Genomic DNA, 14810 nt, shown 5'->3' on the forward strand with positions numbered 1-14810 from the left:
CATTTGTTCTAAACCTGTCCCCTTTCAGTTTCTCAGAGTGACCCCTAGTGCTTGTGGCTCCCCACAGTTTGAAAAATCTGTCCTTATTCACTTTCTCTATGCCCTTAAGGATTTTGAAAGTTTCTATCATGTCCCCTCTAAGTCTCCTCTTCTCCAGGGAGAACAGCCCCAGCATTTTTAACCTGTCAGCGTATGAAAAATTTTCCATACCATTTATTAGTTTAGTTGCCCTCCTCTGCACTCCCTCGAGTATCGCCATGTCCTTCTTGAGGTACAGTGACCAGTATTGAACACAGTACTCCAGGTGCGGGCGCACCATTGCGCGATACAGCGGCATGATGACTTCCTTCGTCCTGGTTGTAATACCTTTTTTGATGATGCCCAGCATTCTGTTTGCTTTCTTTGAGGCTGTCGCACATTGCGCCGATGGTTTCAGTGATGTGTCGACCATCACCCCCAGGTCCCTTTCAAGGTTACTCACCCCTAGCAGTGTTCCCCCCATTTTGTAGCTGAACATCGGGTTCTTTTTCCCTACATGCATGACCTTGCATTTTTCTACGTTAAAACTCATTTGCCACTTTTTTGCCCAGTCTTCCAGTTTCGTTAGGTCTCTTTGCAGGTCTTCACAGTCTTCCGTGTTTCTAACCCTGCTGCAGAGTTTGGTGTCATCAGCAAATTTGATAACCTCACATTTTGTCCCTGCCTCCAGATCGTTAATAAATATATTGAACAGTAGAGGTCCCAGCACTGACCCCTGTGGAACTCCGCTCATGACCCATTGCCAGTCTGAGTATTGGCCTTTTACTATTAAATATTAATAATATTTTATTTTTATTTGCTTATAATGTCATTTGAAAGCTGTTTGATGTTAATACAATTTTAATTTAATTCTTTATACTGTGTGTGGGGGTGGTGGGTGGGAAGGGACAACACCTACATCAATAGTAAAGTTAGAATAAGGTCATTAAATCCAGTGGCATACATAGTATATATGACAGCCAGTGGCTGATCATTTTTTTAACAATCCCCTCCCCTATATAAAAAAATATATTTTTAGTAATAATCCTTGAGTCACACAACAAGGGTGCACCTAGGAAGAGGCAGCATCTTATACACTGTAGTGAGCACTAGAACACCAACACACGCAATGTAAAACTAAACAAGCTAGATCCTGCACAGTCAATTGATCCTGTACAGTCGATGCTAACAGAAAACCATGTCCTTTTCATACACACAGACAGATACACCCTCACCAATATGAAATAATCACAAACTCAAAATAGAACTATGTAGACAAAAGTTAAATTAACCAAGAAACCAGACTCTGCATACAATGCAACACCACAGAAACAGTGACACGTCCCCTAATACTATGCAAAATATAGAAACATAGAAACATAGAAACATAGAAAGATGACGGCAGAAAAGGGCCAAGGCCCATCAAGTCTGCCCACTCTATAGACCCTCCCCTTAATACTATACAATGTTTTACCCTGACCCACTTAGGGATCCCACATGGGCGTCCCATTTATTCTTAAAATCTGGCACGCTGCTGGCCTCGATCACCTGTACTGGAAGCTTGTTCCATTGATCAACCACTCGCTCCGTGAAGAAATACTTTCTGGTGTCGCCGTGAAATTTTCCGCCCTTGAGTTTGAGCGGGTGCCCCCTTGTGGTTGAGGGGCCTCTGAGAAGGAAAATGTTATCTTCCACTTCTATACGTCCGGTGACGTATTTAAACGTCTCAATCATGTCTCCCCTCTCCCTGCGTTCCTCGAGAGTGTAGAGCTGCAAATTGTTCAGTCTTGCCTCGTACGAGAGACCTTTAAGCCCTGAGACCATTCTGGTGGCCATCCTTTGGACCGACTCGACCCTCTGCATGTCTTTGCGATAATGTGGCCTCCAGAATTGCACGCAGTATTCCAGATGAGGTCTCACCATGGTCCTGTATAATGGCATTATGACTGCAGGCTTTCTGCTGACGAAACTTCTACGGATGCAACCCAGCATCTGCCTTGCCCTTGAGGAAGCCTTCTCCACCTGATTGGCAGATTTCATGTCCGCACTAATGATTACTCCTAAATCTCGTTCTGCTGTAGTGCTGGTCAAGGTCTCCCCGTTCAAGGTATAAGTTCTGCATGGGTTTCTGCTACCCAGGTGCATGACCTTACACTTTCCAGCATTGAAGCCCAGCTGCCAGGTTGAGGACCAGCATTCCAATGTACGCAGGTCCTGCGCCATAATATCTTGTAGATTGTCCTCGCTTACCATATTACATAGTTTGGCGTCGTCGGCGAATAATGTTACTTTACCTTGAAGCCCTTGAGTCAGATCTCCTATGAATATGTTGAAGAGGAGTGGACCCAAGACCGAGCCCTGCGGCACCCCGCTGGTCACCTCCGATGTCTCAGAGAAAGTACCGTTAACCATCACTCTCTGAAGTCTGCCACTCAGCCAATCATTGACCCATGCCGTCAGAGTCTCTCCTAACCCCATCGATTTCATCTTGTTTAACAGTCTGCGGTGTGGGACGCTGTCAAAAGCTTTACTGAAGTCCAGGTACACTATGTCTAGTGAATCTCCTTCGTCCAGTCTTTTTGTTACCCAGACAGTAGTAGATGTAAATTTGAAAAAACTGCTACATAACAACCATCACTTTACAAATTAACAAATAGAAATAAAACAAATAATGAGAAATAAGAAAATACCATTTTATTGGACTAATCCATTTTTCAATTAGCTTTCAGAGGCCAAATCTTTCTTTAAGACAGTACAGCAGGGGTGCCCACACTTTTTTGGGCTTGTGAGCTACTTTTTAAAATGACCAAGTCAAAATGATCTACCAACAATAAAATTTTAAAAAACACAGAGCACACTGTACGCAGAGAAAATGTTAATTATCATTGTTTTCGGGTGGGGGGGTTCAGAGGTCAAGGCAGATGACTTTAAAATATTCAATGTCACCTCAATAACAACTATATAAAAATAGACAAATATACCCCTTTCCCTTTTACTAAACCACGATAGTGTTTTTTAGCGCAGGGAGCTGCGCTGAATGCCCCGTGCTGCTCTCAATGCTAATAGGCTCCCTGCATTAAAAATAAATTCTCAAAACGGACACATTTTGATCACTAAATTGAAAATCAAATCATTTTTTTCTATCTTTTTGTCTGGTGATTTCATAAGTCTCTGGTTGCACTTCCTTCTTCTGACTGTAAATCCAATATTTCTTTCTTTCTGTCTTTCTTTCTTTCTGCCCCTCCCCTTTTCTTTCTGTCACTCTTTCTTTCTCTCTCCCCCTGCCTGCCTGTCTTTCTTTCTCTTTCTTCCTGCCCCCTCTTTATTTCTGCCTTTCTTTCTCTCTATCTCTCTCTCTCTCCCCCCCTGCCTGCCTGTCTTTCTTTCTCTCTACCTTTGTCCCCCAAGCCATCACGCCAATTTCTCCACTTCCCCGATTCTTTCCCTACCCCTCAAGCCACCATGCCGATTTCTCCCTGCTGCTTCCCCAAGCCAGGCCAGGCACATACAAGTGCCGGACTCACAAGACTTCACCTCTGATGTCAATTCTAACATCAGAGGAGAAGTTCTAGGCCATCCAGGCAGCGATTGGCTGGCCCAGAACTTCCTCTCCAACATCAGAATTGACGTCAGAGGTGAAGTCTTGTGAGTCCGGCACTTGTACGTGTCTGGCCTGGCTCGGGGGAGGCAGGAAGAAAAAGATTGTAAAGGCAATGTGATCAACTCACATTGCCTTTGCGATCTACTGGTTAATCGTGATCGACCATTTGGGCACCCCTATAGTACAGTATACTGCTGTTATGGTATCCTGTCTTGACCTGAGGAAAGGGGCTTAGTCTCAAAATTATTGCCTTTTTTCCATTTCCTATTTATAAACTTTAATCAATACAGTTACAATACTACTTGATTCTATGTAAAGCAACAACAAAAAATTTCTACCTTTTGTCATTTCTGCTTTAATCATCTTCTCTTCGCTCTCTTCTTTCTATTCAGCGTTTGTCCTCACTCCCTTCCATGCAACATCTGTCCTCTCTCTTTGCCCCTTCCACCCAGCCTCTGTCCTCTCTATCTCTACCTCTTCCATCTACTGTCCACCCTCTCTTTGCTCCTTGAATCCACTATTCACCCTCTCTGCCCTTTCCATCCAGTGTCCGCCTTGTCTCTGTTCCATATGGCATCTTCCCTCTTTCTATGTCCCTTCAATAACCTGTATATCCTGTGTCCTTTCTCTCCTTTGTACATGATTTATTTCAGCTTCATCCCCTCCCCTATACTCTGGTATCTCTCTCTTCTCTTTTCCTTCCATCCTTCCCACTCCACCCCATGGTCTAGCATCTCTATCTCCTTCCCTTCTCTCCCCCCATGCCCTACCATCTTCCTCCTATCTCTCCTTCTCCCTTCTTCTCTGGCACCTCCACTCCTTTCTTTCTCTCTGGACTGGCATTTTGTCTCTTTTAGTTTCCCTTCCTTCCCCCATGCCCTGGTCTCTCTCTCCTCTCCTTCCATCTCCCCTTCCCACTCCATTATCTGGCATCTCTTCTCCTTCCTTTCTTTCACCTGGTCTGGCATCTGCCTCCTCCCCCTCCCCCATATTCCCTGACATCTATCCCCCTCCATGGTCTGGTAGCTCCTTTCCTTTCCTTCACATCCATGGTCTTGGCATCTCTTTCCTTTCCTTTCCTTTACCTGGTCTTCCTTCTTCCCTCTCTCTCCCCAATTGGGTGCTGCAGCAACAGCACTTCTCTTCCCCTCCCCTCCCCAATTGGGTACAGCAGCAACACTTCTCTTCCCCTCCCCCTCCCCAATTGGATGCAGCAGCAACACTTCTCTTCCCCTCACCAATTGAGTGAGGCAGCATTTCTCTTCCCCTATCCCTCCACAATTGGGTGCAGCAGTAGCATTTCTCTTCTCATCCCCTCCCCAATTGTGTGCAGCAGCAGCTCTTCCCCTATCCCCTCTCCAATTGGGTGCAGCATCAGCAGCTTTTCTCTTCCCCCATCCCCCTTGGGTGCAGCAGCAGCTTTTCTCTTCCCATCCCTCCCATTGGCAGAGTTGCAATCTTCCCTCTATCGCTGTGATGGAGGGAAGCTTACAATTTGCTGCTCTTCCTTGCTTTGGGCTTTCCTCATTGCCGGGTCCTGCCTTTGCAGAAACAGAAAGTAGGTAGGACCCGGCAGCGAGGAAGGCCCGAAGCAAGTTGTAAGCTTCTCTCCATCACTGAACTGTCTCCATTGCTGACCTGTCTCCCTTAGCTTCCCTCCATCACTGCCCATAGCGAACTCATGCTCCGGGGCTCTAAAGTGTGCGTTCTGGCTTCCCTTCTCTTCTCCTCCCCCTCGGGCCATAACTTCCAGTTTCGGAGGGAAGAGAAGGGAAGCTGGCATGCACACCTTAGAGCCCTGAAGCATGAGTTTGCTATGGGCTAAGGCAGCAAATCTCCAAGCCGGTGAGAGTTGGGTTTTTTAAAAAAAAACTGTTGAGCAGCTGCAGCAGCGGCAGGATTCACGATGGATGGCAGCTGGGCGGTCATCTAAATTAGCAGGGCGGAGCTCCCGGCTAAAAGGCTCTATGGAGAACACTGTCTAGGTTTTCTGTGCAGATTTTTAACATTGTGCAAGCCTGGGATAGGCATGTGGGATCTCTTAGAGAGAGAGGAAGAGCTAATGGTTACTGCAGATGGGTAGACTGGATGGGCCATTTGGCCTTTATCTGCCATCATGTTTCTATGATTTATCATTGTAATTATTTGATTTGTTTTTTCCTGTCTATCTTTTCTGATCTATCCTCTCTGTCCTATCTAATTTATGGAGTTCTTTTCTATTTTCAGTTTTATGTAAATTCTTCTATCTATAAACCTCTTAGATTAGTCAATGCCAGAGCAGTATATCAAATTCATAAGAAACATAAACATACCATGCTGGCCCCACTCACATCCAAATGGTCAAGACTAGGACATTTTGCACCTGGTTGTTTTTCTGATTGAAAATGGAGTATAAAGTTAGACATTTTGGTGGCCTAGATGTCCCAGTGGCCAAGACATCTAAGTAGATAATTTTCAGCAGTTTGCCATTCGAAAATGGCCATTTTTGTACCTCCAACTTTGAACGTTCATCTGGAAACATCCAAGTTGGACTTATCCTTTTTTTTTTAATGCCACTCTATGTCTATATATTAGTAATTAGGCACCTTTTAAAGACTTTTATTTTTGCAATTCCTTTACACTGTTTTTTAAATTTTGTTGTCAACCTTAAAAATTATTTACCAACTATTGGCTTTAAAAGTAGATCCACCATTTTCTATCCATCTTTCAGTGAGTTATTTTAACAGTTTGTCCTTCATTGTCCTTGCAGGTTTTATCCAATACTCTATTATGACTACCTGGCCTTTATTTTTGCAGTGGAGGAAATTAACAACAGTTTGGAGCTCTTACCCAACCTTACACTAGGGTTTAATCTGTATAACTCTTTCAATGTGCCATTCTATATGTATTGGGATGCCATGGATATATTTACAGGCATGAATGTCTGCCCTCCTAATTACCACTGCAAAACATCTGGCATACTGGCTGCTATCATTGAAGGCCTTCCACCAGAACAATCAAGTCAGATATCCAATATGTTCAGGATATATCACTATCCACAGGTAAAGGGATTAAAAAAATATATCAATCAATAAGGAATAAGGAGTGGGTATGATTTAATGCAATGACATGAAGATAAGTATAATATAGAAAAATTTGGGAGGGAGGTTCTGAAGCCAAATATATGCTTTTGGGTAGAAAACTGAAATCCAAATCCTCCTGGGTAGCATCCTATATGCAGGACACAAGAGGCAGGTAGAGCCCTGATGTCTAGAATTTTTGTCAGAAAATGTAGTGAAAGCAGTTAGCTTAGCAAAGTTTTAAAAAGGTTTGGATAATTCCTAAAAGTCCATAAGCCAGTGGCATACCAAGGGGTGGGAGGGGGCGGTCTGCCCCGGGTACAGCCTTAGAGGGGGTGCACAGCTGGCCAGGTCCGGAAAATTCTAACGGGCTGATCAGCCTGCGTCTCCCCGTCGTCAATTCTGCCATCGGAGATGAAGTTCAGGCCAGCCAATCGGGCGGAACTTCCTCTCTGATGGCAGAATTGAGGTTGGGGAGAGAAATGTTGGTCGGCCTGACACAGGGAAGACGCAGGGAAGGAGAGCTTGGGGTGGCAGCGGCTTTGGGGCATGTTACCCGATGGTGGTGACTTGGGGGGCTGTCCCCGATGGTGGCAGCTATGGCTTGGGGAAGGGCAAGGAGAAAGAAAGAAAGGGGGCAGGCAGGGAGACAGAAGGAAAGAAGAGAAACAGAGAAAAAGAAAGGGGGCATGAAGAGAGAAAAAAAGAAAGGGAGGCAGGGAGAAAGAAAGGGCAGGGAGAGAGGAAGAAAAAGTTTGAGGAGGGAATGAGGTCTAGAGGAGAGGAAGCATACAGGCTGAAAGAAGGGAAGAAAGATTTGATGCACAGTCAGAAGAAGAAAGTGCAACGAGACTCATGAAATCACCAGACAACAAAGTAGAAAAAATGATTTTATTTTAAATTTAGTGATCAAAATGTGTCTGAATTTATATCTGCTGTCTATATTTTGCATTATGGCCCCCCTTTTACTAAACCACAATAGCAGTTTTTAGCGCAGGGAGCCTATGAGCATCGAGAGCAGCTGGGCATTCAGTGCAGCTCCCTGCACTAAAAACTGCTATTGTGCTTTATTAAAAAGGGAGGGGGGAGTATTTGTCTATTTTTGTATGGTTGTTACTTAGGTGACAGTGCATAAAGTCATCTACCTTGACCTCTGAAAAAAACCCAGAATAGGAATGATAATTAACATTTTCTCAGCGTACAGTGTGCTTTGTGTTTTTTTTAATTTTATTGTTGATAGATCATTTTGACTTGGTCATTTTAAAAGTAGCTCGCAAGCCCAAAAAGTGTGGGCACCCCTGAGCTAGAGCATTGAAGCTGCGTGTTTCTGCCATAAAGGTCATCTCTGATGCAACCGGAAGTTGCATCAGAGACGACCTTTACGGCAGCCATATGCAACTATAACATCGCCGGCCACAGGGCAGGGAGGTTTGTCAGACCGGGCTTGTTGTCCAGTCTGGGGGGGGGGGGGAGAAAGCGCCAAGAAGATAAGGGGCAGAGAGGTAGAAAGGGAGAAAAAGTGGGGTGGAGAGGAAAACAGGGTAAATCAGAGGGGTGAGAAGGATGCTGAAAGCACATGGGGAAGACAGAGGTGGGAGAAGATGCTGAATAGAAATGGGGAACAGAGAGTGGGGAGAAGATGCTGAAGGGAATTGAGGAAGAGAGAGTGGGGAGAAGACGCTGAAGGAAATGGGGAAGAGAGAATTGGGAGAAGACGCTGGCAGGGAAGAAGACAGAGATGCCAGACTATGGGAGGAGTGGAGGGAAGAAGATGGGTGCCAGACCAATTTGGAAGGAGGGAGAAAGGGAGAGGCACTGTAACAGAGCAAATGGAAGATGCAGAGAGAAGAGACAGTGGATGGAAGGAAGAGAGTAACAAGAAGATGAGGAAAGCAGAAACCAGAGAAGACAAAGGTAGAACAAAAATTTTCTATTTATTTATTGCTATAGGAGACATGTGTCACTGTTTCTGTATGTTGCATTGCATGCAGAGTCCAGCTTCTTGCAGGTTCTGTCTATGTATTTCTATTTTATCCCCCCTTTTACAAAACTGTGGAACATTTTTTAGCGCCAGCCATGATGGTAGCAGCTCTGATGCTCAGAATTCTATGAGCGTCAGAGCTGTTACCACCGTGGCTAAAATCCACACTACAGTTTTGTAAAAGGGGGAGGGGTTAGTTTGTGATGACATATTCCATACTAGGTGAAGGTGTTTTCTGTGTTCAGTGTGTTCGAAAGACATGGTTTTCTGTTAGGATTGATGGTGTAGGATTGATCTGTACTAGTCTGCCTTGTTTAGTTTTACAATGGGTGTATTGATGTTGTAATGCTCACTGCAGTATGTAAGATGCTGCCTTTTCCTAGGTACTCATGTATGACATGTGGCTTGTTATTAAAAATCATGTTTTTCGTACAGATGGTGGGGGGGGGGGGGTGTCAAAAATGATGGTCCCTGGTGTCACGTATGCTAGGTACGCCACTGCCATAAGCTATTATTGAGTTGGACTTAGGGAAATCCACAGTTTTTTTCTAGGATAAGCAGAATAAAATCTGTTTTATTTATTGGAATCTTACCAGGTACTTATGACCTGGGATGAACACTGTTGAAACAGGATACTGAGCTTTAAAGATCTGGAGTAAAGTTACTAAACAAATCTAGGAAATCTATTGAAGCAACATTTAGGGCTCCTTTTACAAAAGTGCACTAGGGCCTTAACACGCAGAATAGGACGTGCTAAAGTGCCGCAAACGCTAGCCGCTACCGCCTCCTCTTGAGCAGGCAGTAGTTTTTTGGCTAACGAGTGCTATAGTGCGTGCTAATCTGGTGCGTGCACTAAAAACGCTAGCACACCTTTGTAAAAGGAACCCATAATTTTTGAAAGGGCGACTATGATAAACTAAGGAAAAGGTTTAAAATTAGCTAAAAGGATTGGCCACAAAGGTTAGGAGGTGAAGGGGTTAGAGCTGCTGTATCAGCACCCTGAGGTTTCAAGTTTGATCTCAGCCTGCTCTTTGTGACTCTGGATAAGTTAATTAGCACTCTATTGCCCAAGGCAACACAGTTAGATTGTGTTCCCACAGAGACAGAGGAAAAATACTTTAGAGTAGCTGATTTCTATTCAGTGTATTATAAACCACTTTGGGTGATTCTCTTCATGAGAAGGTATTTAATAAATCCAAATAGATACATCAGGCATGGGTATATTTAAATGGACCATTGGTGAAGACCAGATCAGAAGTATTCCAAGTGTTAACAAAGATTTAAAAAGAGGAAAAGGTGGGGCTGTTGTTATACAAGACAAAGCTGACATATGCAGACAACTCAATGATTTCTCTAATTTTAAATCACTTACCTTGAATCCGGCAAGGTGTTCAGAAAATCACACAGAAAGATATAGAAGAAGGTTTTCTTACATTTAAAGATTATATATATCTTAACAAAGAACATCCAGTGACTTCTTTTTTTTATCTGTTGCCTAAAATACATTAAAAGTACCCTCTCCCCATGGATGTCCAATTATGTCCTCACAAAACTCTCTCTTGGAACAACTTTCCCACTTTTGGATCAATTTCTTAAACCAGAAGTATTGAAAAGCAAATTGTAGTTTAAGGAATCTAAACAATTTTTTAATTTACTATCAGATATCCAAGATAGTTTCCATTTTTTGTTAGTGTGTTTAGATGTGACTTCCCTGTACATGTCTATCTCTAAGGATGATGTATTATGTGTGATCAAGATTGATCTAGAACAAAGGATTAGACCACATTTGATGAGTTTGTCACATATTGCAATGAAAAAGCTTTTTTTATGTATGATGGACAATATTACCAGCAGACATCTTGCGTAATGGTGGAGGCACTTTATGCTCCATCTTTCGTAAATTTGTATATGTCATTTGGTGGATATATTGTTCCCCCATTCTAAGCAAAATTCATAGATGGCTTAGATATATAGATTATTCTTTTTTTGTTTTATGGAAGGACACTGTACCTGAATTAAATGCTTTTGTGGTATGGTTGAACACCTATGGTGGGGGAGTACCTGGTGCAGTAGTTAGAGCTACAGCCTCAGTCCCCTGAAGTTGTGGGTTCAAATCCCTCACTGCTCCATGTGATCCTGGCAAGTCACTCGATCCCCCCATTCCCCAGGTACACTAGCTAGAGCTTGCACCCATCAAGACAAATAAGGACATATGAAGTACTCAAATGTAAAACCACTTCAATATAAATAAATGTACAGATAGGCAAAAGAACACCTCACCTTAGAGTATAGACTGCCAGACAGAAAAGGCAAAGGGAGGTGTCTTTTCAACCAATGACATTGTCTTTATTAAGAAAACACCTTCCTCAGGGGACACTATTGAGAAATATATGACACATAGGCCCTTTTTTACAAAGGCACACTAAAAGGGGAATAATAAAAAAAGTCTAAGTCCCCTTTTGGTCTAAGACCCTAAAGGCTGAAAGTAGAAGCAGGGAAAATGTCCATTCTCAAAAAAAGTCCAAAATGAGGGTTTTTTTGAGAATGGCCTACTTCTACGCTCAGCTGTTTAAACGCCCAGACCACCACTATGTGTAACCCAAAAAATAGCCTAAGTCCCAAACGCCCAAAACAAGACCTTTTAGGTTAAGGAGGGGGGCCAATCCTTTACCTAAAAGCTAGATTCTGTGACCGGCGTCTGTAAAAACAACACCAGTTACACAATCTACCACACCACCCCCCTCCCCGCAATGATTGCAGCAGGAGAGATGGCTCATCTCCCCTGCTGCGATCGTCATTGCACCACCCTCGAACTGCCCTGACCCGCAGCAGGAGAGATGCATCTATTTGTTTGCAATATTGTTGAATTTCCGATATCTCCTGATCATGCATAATAATCCATTCTCCAAATTCTTGGAGATTCTGGCTCATATCATCCATTTATTTATGTAGGCCATCAATATTTACTTTAATATCTGAGGTAAATACTGCTAATGAACGTTTTATATCAGCCATCCGTTGCTGTAAGTCCCCTTTGCTGGCCAGTGCTGAATCAGTCGGCGAAGAATCCAGTATTTCTAGGGTTTCCTTACCAAGTACAGTTGGTTCATCCTCTCCCTGTGGTGGATTTTGTTTTAGATCTGAGGTTTCAATTGCATCTTCTGCGAGGTAAGCAAGTATTTTAAGATCAGGTCTACTCTTTTTTATTTGCCATCTTCCCAAGATTAACTTGTTGCCGTATCTCAAAACAACTTAAAAGCTATTATATTATAGCTAAATCCGAGCACTTTTTAATTTTAGACCACTTTTATTAGTTATATTTAAGTGCAAGATCTCATATGCAGGTTTGTTTGTTTTTTAAACATCAGCATCTACCAAAAACTTTAATCAAGAGTCTTGGTCAGGTATTTTTAGCCTTAGTCCACTCCTCAATCAGTTATTAATCCCCTCAGCTTATATATACTAATCCTCTACTCCAATATAATGCTCTTTCTTATAGCCAGCCAAGTTCAATAAGATTCATTTGAATGGGTTAATATCACTTCAGTACTTATTTTTAATATTCAGGCTTATAGCTTTTTACCTTTAAATCCTTTTTTCCATACTCTTCTGGATTCTTTTATGTTTCATCCGTGTTCTATTCGAGTTTAGTCACTTCTCCTCTTCTAGACTCCTCCAAATGCTGGTGTGGCCCGTCTATCCCTGCTACAGGATGGGTGTCTCAGGCCAACAATGGAATACCACCAATAAAGAAGGAGAAAGCTGCTACAATTCAGGGCCACAGCTAGTCCTCCTCAGGCTCCAACCATGGTCAACAGCTGTGTCACTTCCGATCCCACCAGGGCCCACTAAGTCCAGCTGATAGGGAGATAGCCCTCCTCTACCTTCCATACTGGTGGCTAGAACTCCGCCAAGCAATTGTTCCTTCTCAGCCTCTGTGGCACGTGGCACAATCTACCAGCCTCTGGACAGCTTCTTCCAAAGCTTGTAGACCTCGCTTCCCAGCCAGCCAAGTTGCACAGGAGTGGCTCTTGTGTAATTATTCTAGGCTCCGACCCAGTTATCCTTCGATAGATGATAGGAAGACAGCCCTCCTCTAGCACTCACACTCATAGCTAGAATGCCGCAAGAATTGCTTCTCCACGGCCTCAGGAGGGTGCATCGCAGTTCCTCCAGCTGTTGGTTGGCTTCCTCCAATGCTCATGGACCTCTCCTCACTATCAGCTAGAATGGAGCAAAAACGGCTCCCAGGCAATTCTCCTAGGCTCCGTTCCAGCAGTCCTTCAAGAGGACAGAGCACCAAGCTAATCTTCAGCAAAACAATGCCACAAATTCAGTGGGTCATGGGGCAGCTTGCCAGCCTTCCTCCAGTGTGAAAACCAGGTCCGCTCACACACTCAGCCTCTCACTTCTGGTGGAAGCATCTCCAGCCCTCCTGAATGTTCACTGTGTAAAAGGTTTATTTTATCCATTCCCATTACTTTAGAAGGAAGAGGGAATAAAATATTTGGGTATAATGATTCAAAAAACATTGGAAGATACAATTGCAGTAGATGAAAAATCTTTATTTTTGAAAGTCAAAGAAATGTGTGAGTGTTGGAATCCATTACATCTTTCTTGGTGAGGGAGAGTCCCATCAAAATGATGATTTTGCCTGTGGTTTGTTACCAAATGAGTATGTTACCAGTTTATTTTCAGAGTTCTTTTTATAAAAAACTGAACGGGATTCTTACAAAACTAGTGTTTAAGCCCATCAGATTAACGGGTGCTACAATAGATGTGCAGACTTAGCAGTTTAAAAAGTTTACTGAAAACTTACCGTGAGAGCTTTAATATCCATTGCACAGTTGATTTCTTTCTGTATGTCTATTTCTTTTTGTTGTCTGTCTCCTTGGCCACTGTCTTTCTTTATTTCGGTCTGTCTCCTTGGCTGCTGTATGTCTGTCTATCTTTTTTGCTGTCTGTCTCCCTGGCCACTCTCTGTCTGTCTTTTTTTGCTGACTGTCTCCATGGCCGCTGTATGTCTTTTTTTCCTGTCTGTCTCCTTGGCTGCTGTCTGTCTCCTTGGCCATTGTATGTCTTTCTGTCTTTTTTGCTGACTGTCTCTTTGGCCACTATATGTCTTTTTTTGCTGTCTGTCTCTTTGGTTACTGTATGTCTGTCTGTCTTTTTTTGCTGACTGTCTCCTTGGCCGCTGTTTGCCTTTTTTGCTGACTGTCTCCTTGGCCACTGTCTGTCTGTCTTTTTTTCTGTGTGTCTCTCTCTCTCCTTGTCCGCTTTCTTTTTTTTTTTTTATTTCAATCTCTCTCCCTGGCTCTCTGTCCTTCTGTGTGTGTCTTTCATTGCCACCTTTTAACATAAGAACATAAAAATTGCCACTGCTGAATCAGACCAGTGGTCCATCATGCCCAGCAATCCGCTCACGCAGCGGCCCTCTGGTCCAAGACCAGCACCCTAACTGAGACTAGCCCCACCAGCGCACGTTCCTATTCAGCAGAAACTTGTCTAACTTTGTCTTGAATCCTTGGAGGGTGTTTTCCCCTATAACAGCCTCTGGAAGAGTGTTCCAGCTTTCTACCACTCTCTGGGTGAAGAAGAACTTCCTTACGTTTGTACGGAATCAACTTTCAACTTTAGAGAGTGCCCTCTCGTTCTCCCAACCTTGGAGAAGGTGAACAACCTGTCCTTAACTACTAAGTCATAGTAACATAGTAACATAGTAGATGACGGCAGATAAAGACCCAAATAGTCCGTCCAGTCTGCCCAACCTGATTCAATTTAAATTTTTTTTTTTTTTTTAATTTTTTTCTTCTTAGCTATTTCTGGGCAAGAATCCAAAGCTTTACCCGGTACTGTGCTTGGGTTCCAACTGCTGAAATCTCTGTTAAGACTTACTCCAGCCCATCTACACCCTCCCAGCCATTGAAGCTCTCCCCTGCCCATCCTCCACCAAATGGCCATACACAGATACAGACCGTGCAAGTCTGCCCAGTAACTGGCCTCATTCAATATTTAATATTATTTTCTGATTCTAAATCTTCTGTGTTCATCCCACACTTCTTTGAAATCAGTCATAGTTTTACTCTCCACCACCTCTCTTGGGAGCACATTCCAGGCATCCACTACCCTCTCCGTAAAGTAGAATTTCCTA

General features: G+C 43.3%; 1 protein-coding gene across 1 annotated transcript in view; it reads left to right on the forward strand.

Moving 5' to 3' along the window:
- LOC117346272 (G-protein coupled receptor family C group 6 member A-like) overlaps positions 1–14810 on the forward strand; it is a 74199-nt gene that overhangs the window by 11507 nt on the left and 47882 nt on the right. Inside the window, exon 3 of the mRNA XM_033915673.1 lies at positions 6369–6660. Coding sequence (XP_033771564.1) covers positions 6369–6660 — 292 coding nt within the window. The remainder of the gene's footprint in view (positions 1–6368; positions 6661–14810) is intronic.

The sequence above is a fragment of the Geotrypetes seraphini genome, chromosome 12 (assembly GCF_902459505.1).
Source record: "Geotrypetes seraphini chromosome 12, aGeoSer1.1, whole genome shotgun sequence".
NCBI lineage: Eukaryota > Metazoa > Chordata > Amphibia > Gymnophiona > Dermophiidae > Geotrypetes > Geotrypetes seraphini.